The sequence below is a fragment of the Globicephala melas genome, chromosome 1 (assembly GCF_963455315.2).
Source record: "Globicephala melas chromosome 1, mGloMel1.2, whole genome shotgun sequence".
NCBI classification, from domain to species: Eukaryota; Metazoa; Chordata; class Mammalia; order Artiodactyla; family Delphinidae; genus Globicephala; species Globicephala melas.
Window position 1 is genome coordinate 76,451,186 of NC_083314.1, and position 13,728 is coordinate 76,464,913.

The 13,728-nt window shown below is 44.2% G+C and overlaps 1 protein-coding gene across 1 annotated transcript in view; it reads right to left on the bottom strand.

Moving 5' to 3' along the window:
• TDRD10 (tudor domain containing 10) overlaps positions 1 to 13,511 on the bottom strand; it is a 53,318-nt gene extending 39,807 nt beyond the window's left edge. The window contains exons 1-4 of the mRNA XM_060286637.1: positions 13,387 to 13,511; positions 10,073 to 10,101; positions 9,662 to 9,741; positions 8,656 to 8,714 (exon numbers count right to left, since the gene is read on the bottom strand). Of these exons, the coding sequence (XP_060142620.1) occupies positions 8,656 to 8,714; positions 9,662 to 9,741; positions 10,073 to 10,074 (141 nt within the window). The 5' untranslated portion in view covers positions 10,075 to 10,101; positions 13,387 to 13,511. The remainder of the gene's footprint in view (positions 1 to 8,655; positions 8,715 to 9,661; positions 9,742 to 10,072; positions 10,102 to 13,386) is intronic.
• Positions 13,512 to 13,728: the final 217 nt, after the last annotated feature.

The window sequence follows — 13,728 nt, forward strand, 5'->3', positions numbered from 1 at the left end:
ACATGGGTTCGATCCCCGGTCTGGGAAGATCCCACATGCCATGGAGCAGCTAAACCCATGTGCCACAATTGCTGAGGCTGCGCTCTGGAGCCCTCAAGCCACGACTACTGAAGCCCGTGCGCCTGGAGCCCTGCTCCGTAACAGAAGAAGCCACCGCAATGAGAAGCCCACTCACTGTAACGAAGAGTGGCCCCCACTCGCCACAACTACAGAAAGCCCACGCACAGCAACAAAGACCCAACACAGCCAAAAATAAATAAATAAATGTATTAAAAAAAATATTTTACCGAATGCATTTACCATGCTCTGATAACTACTGTCTGAAACAGGTATTTTATTATGGTTTGCAGAATGATGATTTTCTATCGTTTCTTTGGCATTTATGAGCTAAAGGTGCTCTGTAAAGAACTTTTTCTCATCCACTAGGGTGAGAAAATGGCACTGGTGTTGGCAAAGCAAAATAAACACTTATTCTTTCCCTTTAATTGTCAAGTTTTATATTAATGAACTATTGTCTTGCTACCTTCAACGTGTCCAGCAAGCTTTGCTTTCTTTAGGTATTACTTCTTTAGGTATTACTACAAATTATTGCTTTTTATCACAGTAGTTTTAATCAGAGGTAGTCATTAGTATTTTTGAAACACAAATTGTCCCATCTTTGGCCTGTAGGACCTCCTTTTCCCTTGTTCTTATGCTTTTTTATTTTTATTTGGAAACTTTCAAACACATAGAAAATAGTATAACAAATCCCTATATACCTATCACTTAGACTTACTAATGCTCAACTCAAAAAAAAAAAAAAAAAGGAGCGAGCAAGGGCACCTGTTCCTTGTTTTCATTCCTTTGTGTTACAGCACGAACCCCCAATAAAGCCTTGCCTGAAAAAAAAAAATTCTTAAGTCATGGACATTTACATGATTTCATCTACACCTCTCCCTACCACTAGGCTGCTCTGAAACAAATCTCGAACACCTCATCACTACATCTGCAAACATTCCAGCACATAGCTCCAAGAAACAAGTTATCTCACCTCTAATCACAACCTCTCCCATCCCTTCAACCAAACCCTAATAGCCTTTGAGAGCTTTCTAGCTTTCTGGCATAACAGCTCCAGACCTGGAATCAGGCATTTCCCTAAGAAGGCCTAGTTCCTTTCAGTGGGGAATGGTATTTAAAGTGAGAAATCTAGCAGGTAGGAGCTTAATGCCACTGGGTTGTTAGAGTACCAAGGTCTTTCAATGAACAGAGTTAGAAGATATGTATCTTTGAAAGGGAAAATAATCATTGTAATCATGGATTCTAACTCATATATAAGAGCTGCAGATAGTTTTTATTTAATTTCTTTTACTTTTATATCTTTTCTCTTATGCTGAAAATCTTTATTCCTAACAACATTAAATACTTATTGTATCTTATTTTAAATATGTAACAGGTTCAAATAACAATACCAGGATTACTACAGACAACAAAATTATTGAATAAAGTTTAAGATTCCTTTGCAGTTCTTTTTATGCTTGTAGTATATCCTACTGAGGATCTACAGTCAAAATACCATATTCTGAGGTCACTTGGAATAATTCTTTTCTCTGGCACATTTACATATTTTAAAGTCAAAACAATAATACAAGGTTTTGCGTCGTGGGTAGGGACAGAGAAGAGGGTGTCCCAGGAGAAGATGTCTGCATGGGGAGAAAAGTCTGAGCCCTTCCTGATTGATTGTTTCCCTTTGGGCCCCCAGGGAGAATCCTGAGATTGAAATCAGCCTCAGTTTAGAAATCCCTTTAGTAGAGAACAGAGCAGGGCTTTGCAGCCCTGGGAACTTTTTTGCATTGACTTTTTATTTGCAGAAAACTTAAAGTCTTATTTTTATTAATGCCTTTAAAAAGAGGTGAGATTTTAATACTGATTTAATATTCAATGAATAAAACTATCTTGAGTGCAAAAAATTAAAATTAAAAAAGAAATACAAGGTAAGTTCAGAAATTGTGCCACCCTCTCCCTTCTACCCTTTTTTCTTTCCCTCCCCAGAGGTCACCAGTCTTTATTCCCTTTTTATCCTTCCATTGTTAATTTTGGCAAATTTAAAGAGATATTCCATTCCCTCCCTCCCTTCTGATGCAAAAGATTGTTTGATTCTAGGTATATTCTTATACCTGCTGACAGACTGAATGTGAAAAACATATGAGGTATGAAACGAGAATATTTCCCAGGTTTGGGCCATGTACTGAGATGGGGAAGACTGTGGGAGGAGCAGGCTGGACACATTAAGTGTGAAACGCCTATTAGTTGCCCAAGTAGAGATAAGGACTTAGGCAATTGAATATACAAGTTCAGAGTTCATGGGCAAGGTACAAGCTGGGAATACAGATAACTGGTCATGATTTTCTACTACCACAATCATATCGCCTGCACTGATGACACTTATTTCTGCCTTTCCAATTCTTATTCTTTTTCCTTGCCTATTGCACTGACCAAGGCCACCTGTACAATGCTGACAGTAATAGCAATACCTGGTGTCCATATCTTTTTCCCGATCTCAAAGGGAAAGCTATCAAAGTTGTGTCCCTAAGTATTATATTTGCCGTACATTGTTAAGTCCTTAATCCATCTAGAATCCATTCCATGTATGTTATAAGGTTAAGGCCCAACTTCATTTTTCCTGTATGGATAATGAAATGTTTCAGAACCAGTTTACTGAATAGTCCCTTCTTTCCCAACTGATCTACAATACCACCTGGTTACACACACCAACTGCTCATATATGTGTAGGTCTATTTCTGGACTTTTTACTCTGTTGCATATGTTGACTATTAGCAATGCACCCACATCAAGATCATCATTATTACAGTGGAAAATTTGCTCTCCTCTCTGTCCCCCTTATTCTTCTTCAGAAGGGTGCAGTTATTCATGGGACTGTTCTGATCCATGTAAATTTTAGAATCACCTTGTCAAGTCCTTTGGAAAACCTTTGGGTATTTTGATCACAATGGCATTGAACCTATATATCAATTTAAGGATCATAAAACTGATTCTTCTTATCCATCTCTTTATTTAGGTCTTCTTTAATGACCTTCAGTAAAGTCTCATAATTTTCTGTGTATATGTCTTGCACAACTTTTATTATATTCTAGCTCTTTGTATTTTTTGTTCCTCTTGTATAGAAATACAATTGACTTTTGTATATTTAGCTTATATTCAACCAACTTAACTCTCAATAATTCTAACACGTCCAAGAGTCTTTTAAGCTTCAACTTAGGCAATCATCTGCAAATAATGACAGCTTTGTTTTTTCCTTTCCAATTCTTACACCTCTTATTTTTTTTATTTTCTCACTTGCTCTAGCTAAGAAATCACATAAAATGTTAAACAGAAGTGATAGAGGCACTCATGTCTTGTTCTTGATTTTAAAATACTTCTGTTTCCCAAGTGATCATGTTTTCTGTGTATTTTTTGTAGATAGTCTTCATCAGATTTTGGAGGTTTCCTTCCATTCAGTCCAAATGTTTTTCTGTGAATTGGGTTTTTAACTTTATCAAAGGTTAAATTTTAGCTTGAAGGTTCCCAGACCTTGTAAGTAATATGAATTTAAACCCCAAGTCACATGAAATCAGGCCTACTGTTACATGTTCTTGGGGAGACTGCTTAGCCCTACCAGCCCCAGATCCAGGCCAAGACAGATTAACTTCCTCAACACCACCCTGGGCCAATGAGCAAAGTTTCTGTGGTTCACACTTTCACTAAGGGTCCAGCCCTTCAACAATCCTGCTTTTGCGGGGATGTCAGTTACCATTCCCCTCCTCACATAGGCCCAGAGTGTCATCTCCTGTCCTGACATGGCTGTTATAATCCAATCTACTCTTTGGGTTTTGAGGTAGGCACAGATCCTAGGGCAATGGCCAGACTCTCCTGGTTTTCAGTTATTGCTTATTTGGGGCCCTATTAATTTTCCTTACTTTCTTAGGAGTCAGATATGTATTTAAAAGTGGTATTTCCTATATTTTAGCTTCTATTTCCAAGTATTTTCTTGTGAGAGGGTTTTCAGGTTATCCAATCTATCAGAATTATGGAAACAGAGGCATTTGAAGATTTTAAATCCATTTGGCATCATGAAGGTTACTCATATACTCAGCAAGACCAGTTTGAGAAAACTGGTGAGGGCAGAAAGCAAACCAATGGGTTCAAGAGTAAGTGTGTGATCAATTTCAAAACTTACTACAAAGCTACAGTAAGCAAGTGCAGTACTGGCATAAGGAAGGGCATACAGATCAATGGAATAGAATGAGACTCCAGAAATAAACTGCCACATTTACGGTCAACTGATTTTCAACAAGGATGCCAAAATAATTCATTGAGGAAAAATAATCTTTTTAGCAAATGATGCTAGGACAACTGGACATCTACATGCAAAAGAATGAAACTGACCCCTACCTCAAACCACCCAGAAGAACGAATTCAAAAAGGATCACAGGACTTCCCTGGTGGCACAGTGGTTAAGAATCCTCCTGCCAATGCAGGGGACACGGGTTCGAGCCCTGGTCCAGGAAGCTCCCACATGCCATGAAGCAACTAAGCCCATGTGCTACAACTACTGAGCCTGTGCTCTAGAGCCCACGAGCCAGAACTACAGAGCCGATGTGCCACAAATACTGAAGCCTGCGCACCTAGAGCCTGTGCTCCGCAACGAAGAGCAGCCCCCGCTCGCCACAACTAGAGAAAGCCTGCACACAGCAAGGAAGACCCAATGCAGCCAAAAATAAATAAATTTTTTTAAAAAGGATCATAGACCTAAATATGAGAGCTAAAACTATAAAACTCTTAAAAGAATGCATAAGTGTACATCCTTGTGATCTTGGATTAGGCAATGGATTCTTAGATATGGCACCTAAAGCACAAGCAACCAAAGAAAAACACAAAATTGGAATTCATCAAAATTAAACTTCTGAGTTTCAAAGGACACTATAGAGAAACTAAAAATACAACTGATGGGAGAAAATATTTCCAAATCATATATCTGATAAGAGACCTGTATCCAGAATGTATAAAGAACTCTTTCAACTCAATAATAAAAAGACAGGGCTTCCCTGGTGGCGCACTGGTTGAGAGTCCGCCTGCCGATGCAGGGGACATGGGTTCGTGCCCCAGTCCGGGAAGATCCCACATGCCGTGGAGCGGCTGGGCCCGTAAGCCATGGCCGCTGAGCCTGCGCGTCCGGAGCCTATGCTCCACAACGGGAGAGGCCACAATAGTGAGAGGCCCGCGTACCGCAAAAAAAAAAAAAAAAAGACAAACTGGGCTTCCCTGGTGGCGCAGTGGTTGAGAGTCCGCCTGCCGATGCAGGGGACGCGGGTTCGTGCCCCGGTCCGGGAAGATCCCACATGCCGTGGAGCGGCTGAGCCCGTGAGCCATGGCCGCTGAGCCTGCGTGTCCGGAGCCTGTGCTCCACAACGGGAGAGGCCGCAACAGTGAGAGGCCCCCGTAAAGAAAAAAAAAGAAAAGAAAAGAAACAGGGACTTCCCTGGTGGCGCAGTGGTTAAGAATCCGCCTGCCAGTGCAGGGGGACACGGGTCCGATCCCTGGTCTGGGAAGATCCCACATGCCGCGGAGCAACTAAGCCCACGCACCACAACTACTGAGACTGCGTGCCACAACTACTGAAGCCTGTGTGCCACAACTACTGAAGCCCGTGCACCTAGAACCCATGCTCTGCAACAAGAGAAGCCACGGCAATGAGAAGCCCGCGCACCGCAACAAAGAGTAGCCCCACTCGCCGAAACTAGAGAAAGCCCGTGAGCAGCCAACGAAGACCCAATGCAGCCAAAATTAAATAAATAAAATAAATTTATTAAAAAAAAAAAAAAGACAGTAACAGATTTGGGCAAGGAAGTGGAGAAACTGGAATCCCCATACATTGGAATCCCCATACATTGCTGGTATGAATGTGAAAATGTTACAGCTCTTTTGGAAAACAGTTTGGCACAGAGTTATCATGTGACCCAATAATTTCACTGCTAGGTATATACCAAAGACAACTGGAACATATGTTTACACATAACGTGTACACCAATGTGCAGAGCATTATTCATAAAAACCAAAAAGTGGCAACAACCCAAATGTCCAGTGATGAATGGATAAACAAATTGTGGTATATCCATATAAATATTTTAGCCATAAAAAGGAATGAAGTACTGAGACATGCTATAAAACATGTGAACCCTGAAAACATTATACTAAGTGAAAGAACACACAAAATGCCACACGTTGTATGACTTCATTTACATGAAATAGCCAGGATAGGCAAATCCATAGACAGAAAGTAAATTAGTGGTTGCCAGGGGCTGGAGGAAGAGAGGAGGAGGGACTGCTAACGGGTATGAGATTTACTTGGGGGTGATGAAAATATTCTGGAATTAGTGGTGATGGCTGCACAACCTGGTGAATATACTAAAAACCACTGAATTTTATGCTTTAAAATAATGAATTTTATGGTATGTGATTTATATCTCAATAAAAAAAGAAAGGTTAATAAAGTAAAAAATCCTGGCTACTGTTATTGCTATGAATAATAAATCATCTTTCATCTCTGATCCAAGACTTTCATCTTCTACCAACAGCCATGAAACTGCTGCAGGCTAATCTGTTGGTTTGCAAGCAGGGTAAAGTCGCAGACCCTTCATGGTTCTTCATGAGGCATTAATGTTTTTCTGTTCTTTTTTTTTTTAAATTTATTTATTTATTTATTTTTGGCTGCATTGGATCTTCGTTGCTGAGCGGGCTTTCTCTAGCTGCAGCGAGTGGAGGCTTCTCATTGCGGTGTCTTCTCTTGTGGAGCACAGGCTCTAGGCGCGCGACCTTCAGTAGTTGTGGCTCACGGGCTCTAGAGCGCAGGCTCAGTAGTTGTGGTGCACGGGCTTAGTTGCTCCGCAGCATGTGGGATCTTCCCGGACCAGGGCTCGAACCCCTGTCCCCTGCATTGGCAGGCGGATTCTTAACCACTGCACCACCAGGGAAGTCCAGCATTAATGTTAAAATAAGAAACTTCTTTTTAAAAACCTACTTCTTTAGCTCATGTCTGTCCTCTCCTATGAGACTGGTCTGCGTTTGTTAAGTTGGAAGAAAGCACCGTGGGGAAGGCTGCTGCTTTCCCGTGAAGGGGGCAAGGATCAAAGGCCCCCTATACCACGGTGTGGGTCAGCATAGCCAAGCAAGCCCCAGGTGCTGGGCTGCGAAACAGGGTCTTCTGGAGAGAGGTGGCAGAGCCTCTCAGTGCCTCGCCTCCCCAAGACCACTGCAGAACTGCCTGCAGGGCTCCTGCCCTCATCTCACTGTCAAATAATGGGTTGTAGCAGCCTGCCAACAAGGGGAAGGGGAATCAGCCCCAGTACTCTCTTCTCTCAGATGCCAAGAATCCCCCAACCCACCCCTTTGACTCTCGGTTTAATTCACTGGGTCAAAATGAATTACTTTATTCTCTGGGCTCCAATACCATGTTCTTCTCTCTTTGTCAGATAAAAACATAACAGATTCATCTCTTTTTATGGTGAGTTATTTACACGTCTTATGGATTATGTGGTTTGGTACTTGGGGGCAACTGGACATGGACTCAACTCTTGGCCAACCACTCACTAGGTCTGTGTACTTGGGTAGGGGGGACCTCTTAGAGCCTTAGCTGCCTCATCTCCAAGATGGAACTACCACCCACCACCCAGAGTTATTATAAGAATTTAATAAAACCACACTAATGAAGCATTTAGCCTATTTCCCGGAGCATCTCTGATAATTAAAATATAGTAACTGGTGTAAAAGCAATACGGCACAATTTGGGCAGAGAAGATTGAGTTTAGCTAATTGGCAAGGGGGCACGAGACCAGGACATTTTTGGAAAATGTCTGACATGCAGCAGGGGCTCCACAAAAGTTAGTTTCTCTCATCCTTCATCTAAGACTGAGCTTGAGCGCAAGGACCAGGTTATCTTTTAGCGTGCTGAGTGAGCCCCAGGCACATTATTCTGCGTTACTCGCAAATTTTTAAATGCTCCAAAAACATTAAAAAGGCAGGGGATGCTTCAAATCAGTAGATTACACTTCCGTTCTCTCTTCATCTATACTTCAAATGCACTTATTACAAATTTTAAGTACTTATGTTGTTCTATAATTATTTCAGGTTTGGTGGTCTGGCCTCCCCAAATAGACAGGAAGACTCCAGGGGTCAAATATGGTTGTTTATATTCTACTCTCTAAGTACACAGCCAACTGACCGAACTGGTTCATTTCAAAGTGAAATGGGTGTAGTTTCTTGGCTGAGACCCCACTGCTCCCTATGACCAAAGGATCGGCAACTGAACCCTCACAAGGCCCCCTTCCTAAAGAGAAGCTGCCTCACCGCTGCCCCTCCATTCAAAGCGATAAGGAGGGTGACACCCATCCAGGTTTACATGGATGGTTGATTGCAGGATGCTCCACACTAAAAGTGGGAAGTCCAAGGCAAACCGTGAATTGGCTGTGAGCTGGTCAGCGCAGTCACCAACCAGTGACTACTTGCACATTCGTAGCTCTAAAATACCTTTTAAAACTGGTAAAACTGCTACTGGCAGGTTTAAGTCGTATGGGGGAGACCTAAGAAGATAAGAAGCAACCGTTCACAGAGAGTGAAGCATACCTCAGAGATATCCAGCGGGAGGTTGCCAACGTACACCTGTGTCTCTCTTTTCTTGAATCCTAAGAAGAAAAATAGCCAAAAAGAAGGCAGGTGTAAGGCTAGAGGATTCAGAGGAGTTAGAACATGTGATAAGTGACACATTTTCCTCAAGGTTAAAACATACACACACAGTCCCCTACAAACATTCCTCCCCCCGTGATCAGTGAAGGGTTATACAGCACTCAATCGGTCAGCAGACACTTATCAGGGTTATGGGAGTGGTCCAGTGTTAAGTGTCGGCCTTGGATATCACTGCCTTCAAGGCAGGAGCGTACTCTCTCTCTGGGGGTTGGGAGGACAGCGAGTCATCAGCACACCAGGAATCCAGCGCTTCCAATGGGGTATTATGTAGTTTCAGGTCCAAAGTGGGTAGTATTTCAAAGTTAACATTCAGCTGAAGGAGGGAAGGAAGTGGGGGTTAATGCAGGAGGGAGGCAGAAGGGAATCCAGGCAGAGGGCAGGGCACATGCAAAGGCATGGAGATGCGAAAAGGCGTCTGGGAGGCTGCCTGGAGTCAGGAATAGCTAGACGCACGCTGCAGGTGGGTGAGTGGCGAGAGCAGAAGCAAGAAAGGCAGGCCAGGCCAACTGCTGAAATCGCTGACTGCTGCCCACAGCAGTCTCAGCAGAGTCCACTGGCCGTGAGAAGGAGGTGAAGGGTTTAATCAGAGAGGTGACATCAACACGGCTAGGTTGCAGAAAGATCACTTTGGAGATGGTGGAGGGTGAAATGGGAGGAGATAAGGATTAAAGAGAAGTATGGGGTTAGGAGCAGCCAGCGCAACAGCGCCTGAGGGTCTGCACAGTGTGTGGCAGAGGGATGCATCCCTCACGTGAAAGGAAACGTGGTGACTGGAGCAAGGGCAGGATCTCAGGTTTCATGCTTGAAGAGAAACTGAGTAGATTAATTAGGATCCAGGTTACAGACTGAGCGTCCCAGCACCAAGCAAACCCCCAAGCTAACTCACTTGGAAATTTCTGTTCCTCCAACACTCCATTCTTCCCAAATACTTCAGCAGAGGGTCCGAAGTCACTGCTGCTCCAGGACCTGTCAAACACAGGGCTTAGCATTGCACCTCCCAAGGGCAAACTCCAACAGAAGGAGTTTGGGCATAACAAGCAGGGCCCGGCAGAAGCCTCCATACCCGCTTCCTGACAGAGGGCTTCCCTTCCTCCTTCCAGACTCGGGTTCCAAGCACGAAGCCCTCCACTGGACCTTTTTAATCGCTAATTGTTACAGCACATTTAGTGTCAGAATCAACAGGCAAGAAATGCTGGGGTTGACTCCTAAGCTCTGGGCATCGGGAGGCAGGAGGAGAAGGAACAGAAGGCTGTGGGGTGGAAGGAGGCTTGTTTATCAGCAAAAGGAAACAACTTACATGCTGCAGTTTCTTTCCAACAGGATCTCCTGCAAAGCCAACCAGCCACAGTTAGAGGAATGCCAGGATCATTCCGCATCACATTACTGAACAGGTACTGCGGCAGGCAGAATCATGCCCCCCAGCAAAGCGGTCCGTATCTTAATCCCCAGAACCTATTAAGGGTTCTGGTCACCAATTCCGATGTAGCCGGGGAGCAGTTTTACCACACCACCAAGCACTGCTCCAGACACCCGCTGGGTGTCCTACAATGCAACTCAGTTCTGACACTGTCTACCCAGGAGATAGCATCAGATTCCACAGGTTAAGGGCTCAGTCCCACAGGACTGCCCCGCTTCAGATGCCAGTCACCTGTGCTTCTGACTGACCACCTAGAGGCTGGAGGTTCGCACGACCCCTCCTTGGGTCCCATCACTTTGCTAGAGTGGCTCACATCTCAGAGAAACATTTTCCTTACTAGATTGCCATTTATTTAAAAAGTATATAACTCAGGAACAGCCAGATGGGAGAGATGCATGGGGCAAGGTACAAGGAAAGGGCACAGAGCTTCCATGCTCTCTAGGTGCGTCACTGTCCCCAAATCTCTACTGTGTTCACCAACCCGGAAGCTCTCAGAACCCATACTTTTGGGTTTTCATGGAGGCTTCATTGCAGAGGCATGACAGATCAGCCCTTGGTTCTTTTCCTGCAGGTAAGAAGGCTGTCAAAGTCATTTTAAAGGAATTTTTTTCTTTACTTTGGGAGAAACAAAAATTAAAACATTAAATTTTAAAAGAAAGTAGTAACGCTGTCCTCTAAATTGTTCCCAGCTGCAGGAGGAAACCGCTTTAGTTGCAACTAAATTTAAATAGAACTAACAGTGGTTAAGATAATTAAAAGGCTTAAGTATCGATGAATAAAAATAGAGAGGTTTATGGGCAGAATCAGGCTATGGCTGTTACTCCCAATTTCCTGGTAATCCCTGGAAAAACCTATGGGCTTCTGGAACAGGGAGGGCACCAACACCTCCCAAGCAAGGGCCCAGCATAAATCTTTCAAAGATGCCTTCAAGGGCCTGCCAGGTGCTATGCTAACTAAACAGCTAATGTACATTGTCTCATTTAATCCTCATGGAAACTCTCAGAACTTGCCATTATTACCCCACTGTACAGATGAAGTCCTGGAGGCTCAGAGACCATAATCTGGTAGTCTGTCAAAGATCACTTAATTTATGCTCATAAATAGAGAACCCTGTTTTTTGAATTCAAACCATATGACTCAAAAGTCATGAGCTTCCACTCTATTGCTTGGTCTGGAAAAGTGTCTTATTTGCGTTTTTAAAAAGACAAAGAGTAGTACTTCCCTGGTGGCGCAGTGGTTAAGAATCCGCCTGCCAACGCGGGGGACACGGGTTTGAGCCCTGGTCCGGGAAGATTCCACATGCCATGGAGCAACTAAGCCCGTGTGCCACAACTACTGAGCCTGCACTCTAGAGCCTGCGAGCCACAACTACTGAAGCCCTGGCGCCTAGAGCCCGTGCTCCACAACAAGAGAAGCCACCGCAATGAGAAGACTGCACCACGACGAAGAGTAGCCCCTGCTTGCTGCAACTAGAGAAAGCCCACGTGCAGCAATGAAGACCCAACGCAGCCAAAAATAAATACATTTATTAAAAAAAAAAAGACAAAGAGTATATAAAGAACTCTTACAACTCAATAATAAGGCAAATAGGGAGTTCCCTGGTGGTCTAGTGGTTAGGATTCGGCGCTTTCACTGCAGAGGCCTGGGTTCGATCCCTGGTCAGAGAAACCATCCTGCATGCAGTCTGGCGTAGCCAAAATAATAATAATAATGCAAATAAACCAATTAAAAGTGGACAAATCACCTGATAGACATTTCTCCAAAGATAAACAAATGTCCAATAAGCACATGAAAAAGATTCTCAACGTATTTAGCCATTAAGGAAATGCAAATCAAAGCCACAATGATACATCACATCCACTAGGAGGGCTATAATTTAAAAGACAGACAATAAGTGTTGAGATGTGGAGAAATGGGAACCCTCATATTGCTGGTGGGAATGTAAAGTGGTGCCGTTTGGGACACAGTTTGGCAGTCTCTCAAAAAGTTAAAGAGAATTCCATATGACCCAGCAATTCCACTCCTGGGTATCTACTCAAGATAAATTAAAATTGATGTCCACCAAAAACTTGTTCACAAATATTCACAGCAGCATTGTTCACAATATCCAAAAGAAAAACAACTCAGGGACTTCCCTGGTGGCGCAATGGTTAAAGAATCTGCCTGCCAATGCAGGGGACACGGGTTCGATCCCTGGTCGGGGAAGATCCCACATGCCTGCCACGGAGCAACTAAGTCCTTGTGCCACAACTACTGAGCCTGCATGCTGCAACTACTGAAGCTCACACACCTAAGGCCCGGGCTCCGCAGCAAGAGAAGCCACTGCAATGAGAAGCCCGCGCACCGCAAGGAAGAGTGGCCCCGGCCGCAACTAAAGAAAGAAACTAAGGAAAGCCCACATGCAGCAACGAAGACCCAACGCTGCCAAAAACAAATTAAATTTAAAAAAACAAGAAACAACTCAAATGATCATCAATTGACAGATGAAGAGATAAATAAAATGTATACCCAAAGAATGGAATATTATCTGGCAATATACGTGGACTAAAATATTGATAAATGCCACAACATGGATGAATCTCAAAAACATGATGCTACAGTAAGAAACCACACACAAAGGGCCACATATTGTATGATTCCACTTATATGAAAAGTCCAGACTAGACAAATCTGTAGAGACAGAAAGTAGACTGGTGGCCGCCCAGGTCTGGGGGCGGGGTGGGGGGGGCGGCGGGGAATGAGGAGTGACTGCTAACAAGGTTTCCTTTTGGCCCCCAAATGCTGTAAACAGGGAAATGTTCTAAAATTAGATTGTGGTGATGGCTGCACTGTAAATATACTAAATACCTTTTAATTGTACACCTAAAACAGGTGAATTTTATGGTGTGCAAATTATATCTCAATAAAGTTTTTTTTTTTTTAAAGGTAAGGCACATTTTCAAGAATGGCTGGAATAAGCAAGCATTTCTTTTGCCACTCCACCTCACAAACCAACGCCCACACAAATGAAGCCAATGAGTGGCCAGGATCATTCAGTCCCCCTGGCTTGTATTGGATTTAGAACGTATTGCGTTAGCCTCAACAGCACGTTTAGTTTTTTAAGCTAAAAAGTTTTTCAATTTAAAGTTTTTAAATTCAGTCTGGTATCCACTCCCACCCACCAACCCCACTAAAAATTAGTTCTGCAGACGCACCTGGCGAGAGCAAGCGACAAGCTCCGAGGGGTAACACGCGCCCCGCCACCATGGAGGGGAAATGAGAGGTGCAGTTTCCACAAATGCCTCCCAACGCCCAGGTCCCCGCCACCGTCCGCCCGGCAGCCCGGGGCCGGGTACCAAAAAGCTGTACCTTGCCCCTGCCAGGTACATCCAGCCTGCAGCCCAGACGCTGAGCCTTAGCTCCTTCCTGCGCGCTTCTACTCCTCCGACGCCCGCGGGGCACGGGGCGGGGCCGCGCCTCCGCAGCCAATCCCCGGGCGGCTGCAGCCCGGCCGGGCGGGAAGACCTGCGTGCTAGCTGCGCCGCGCCAGCAGTGCT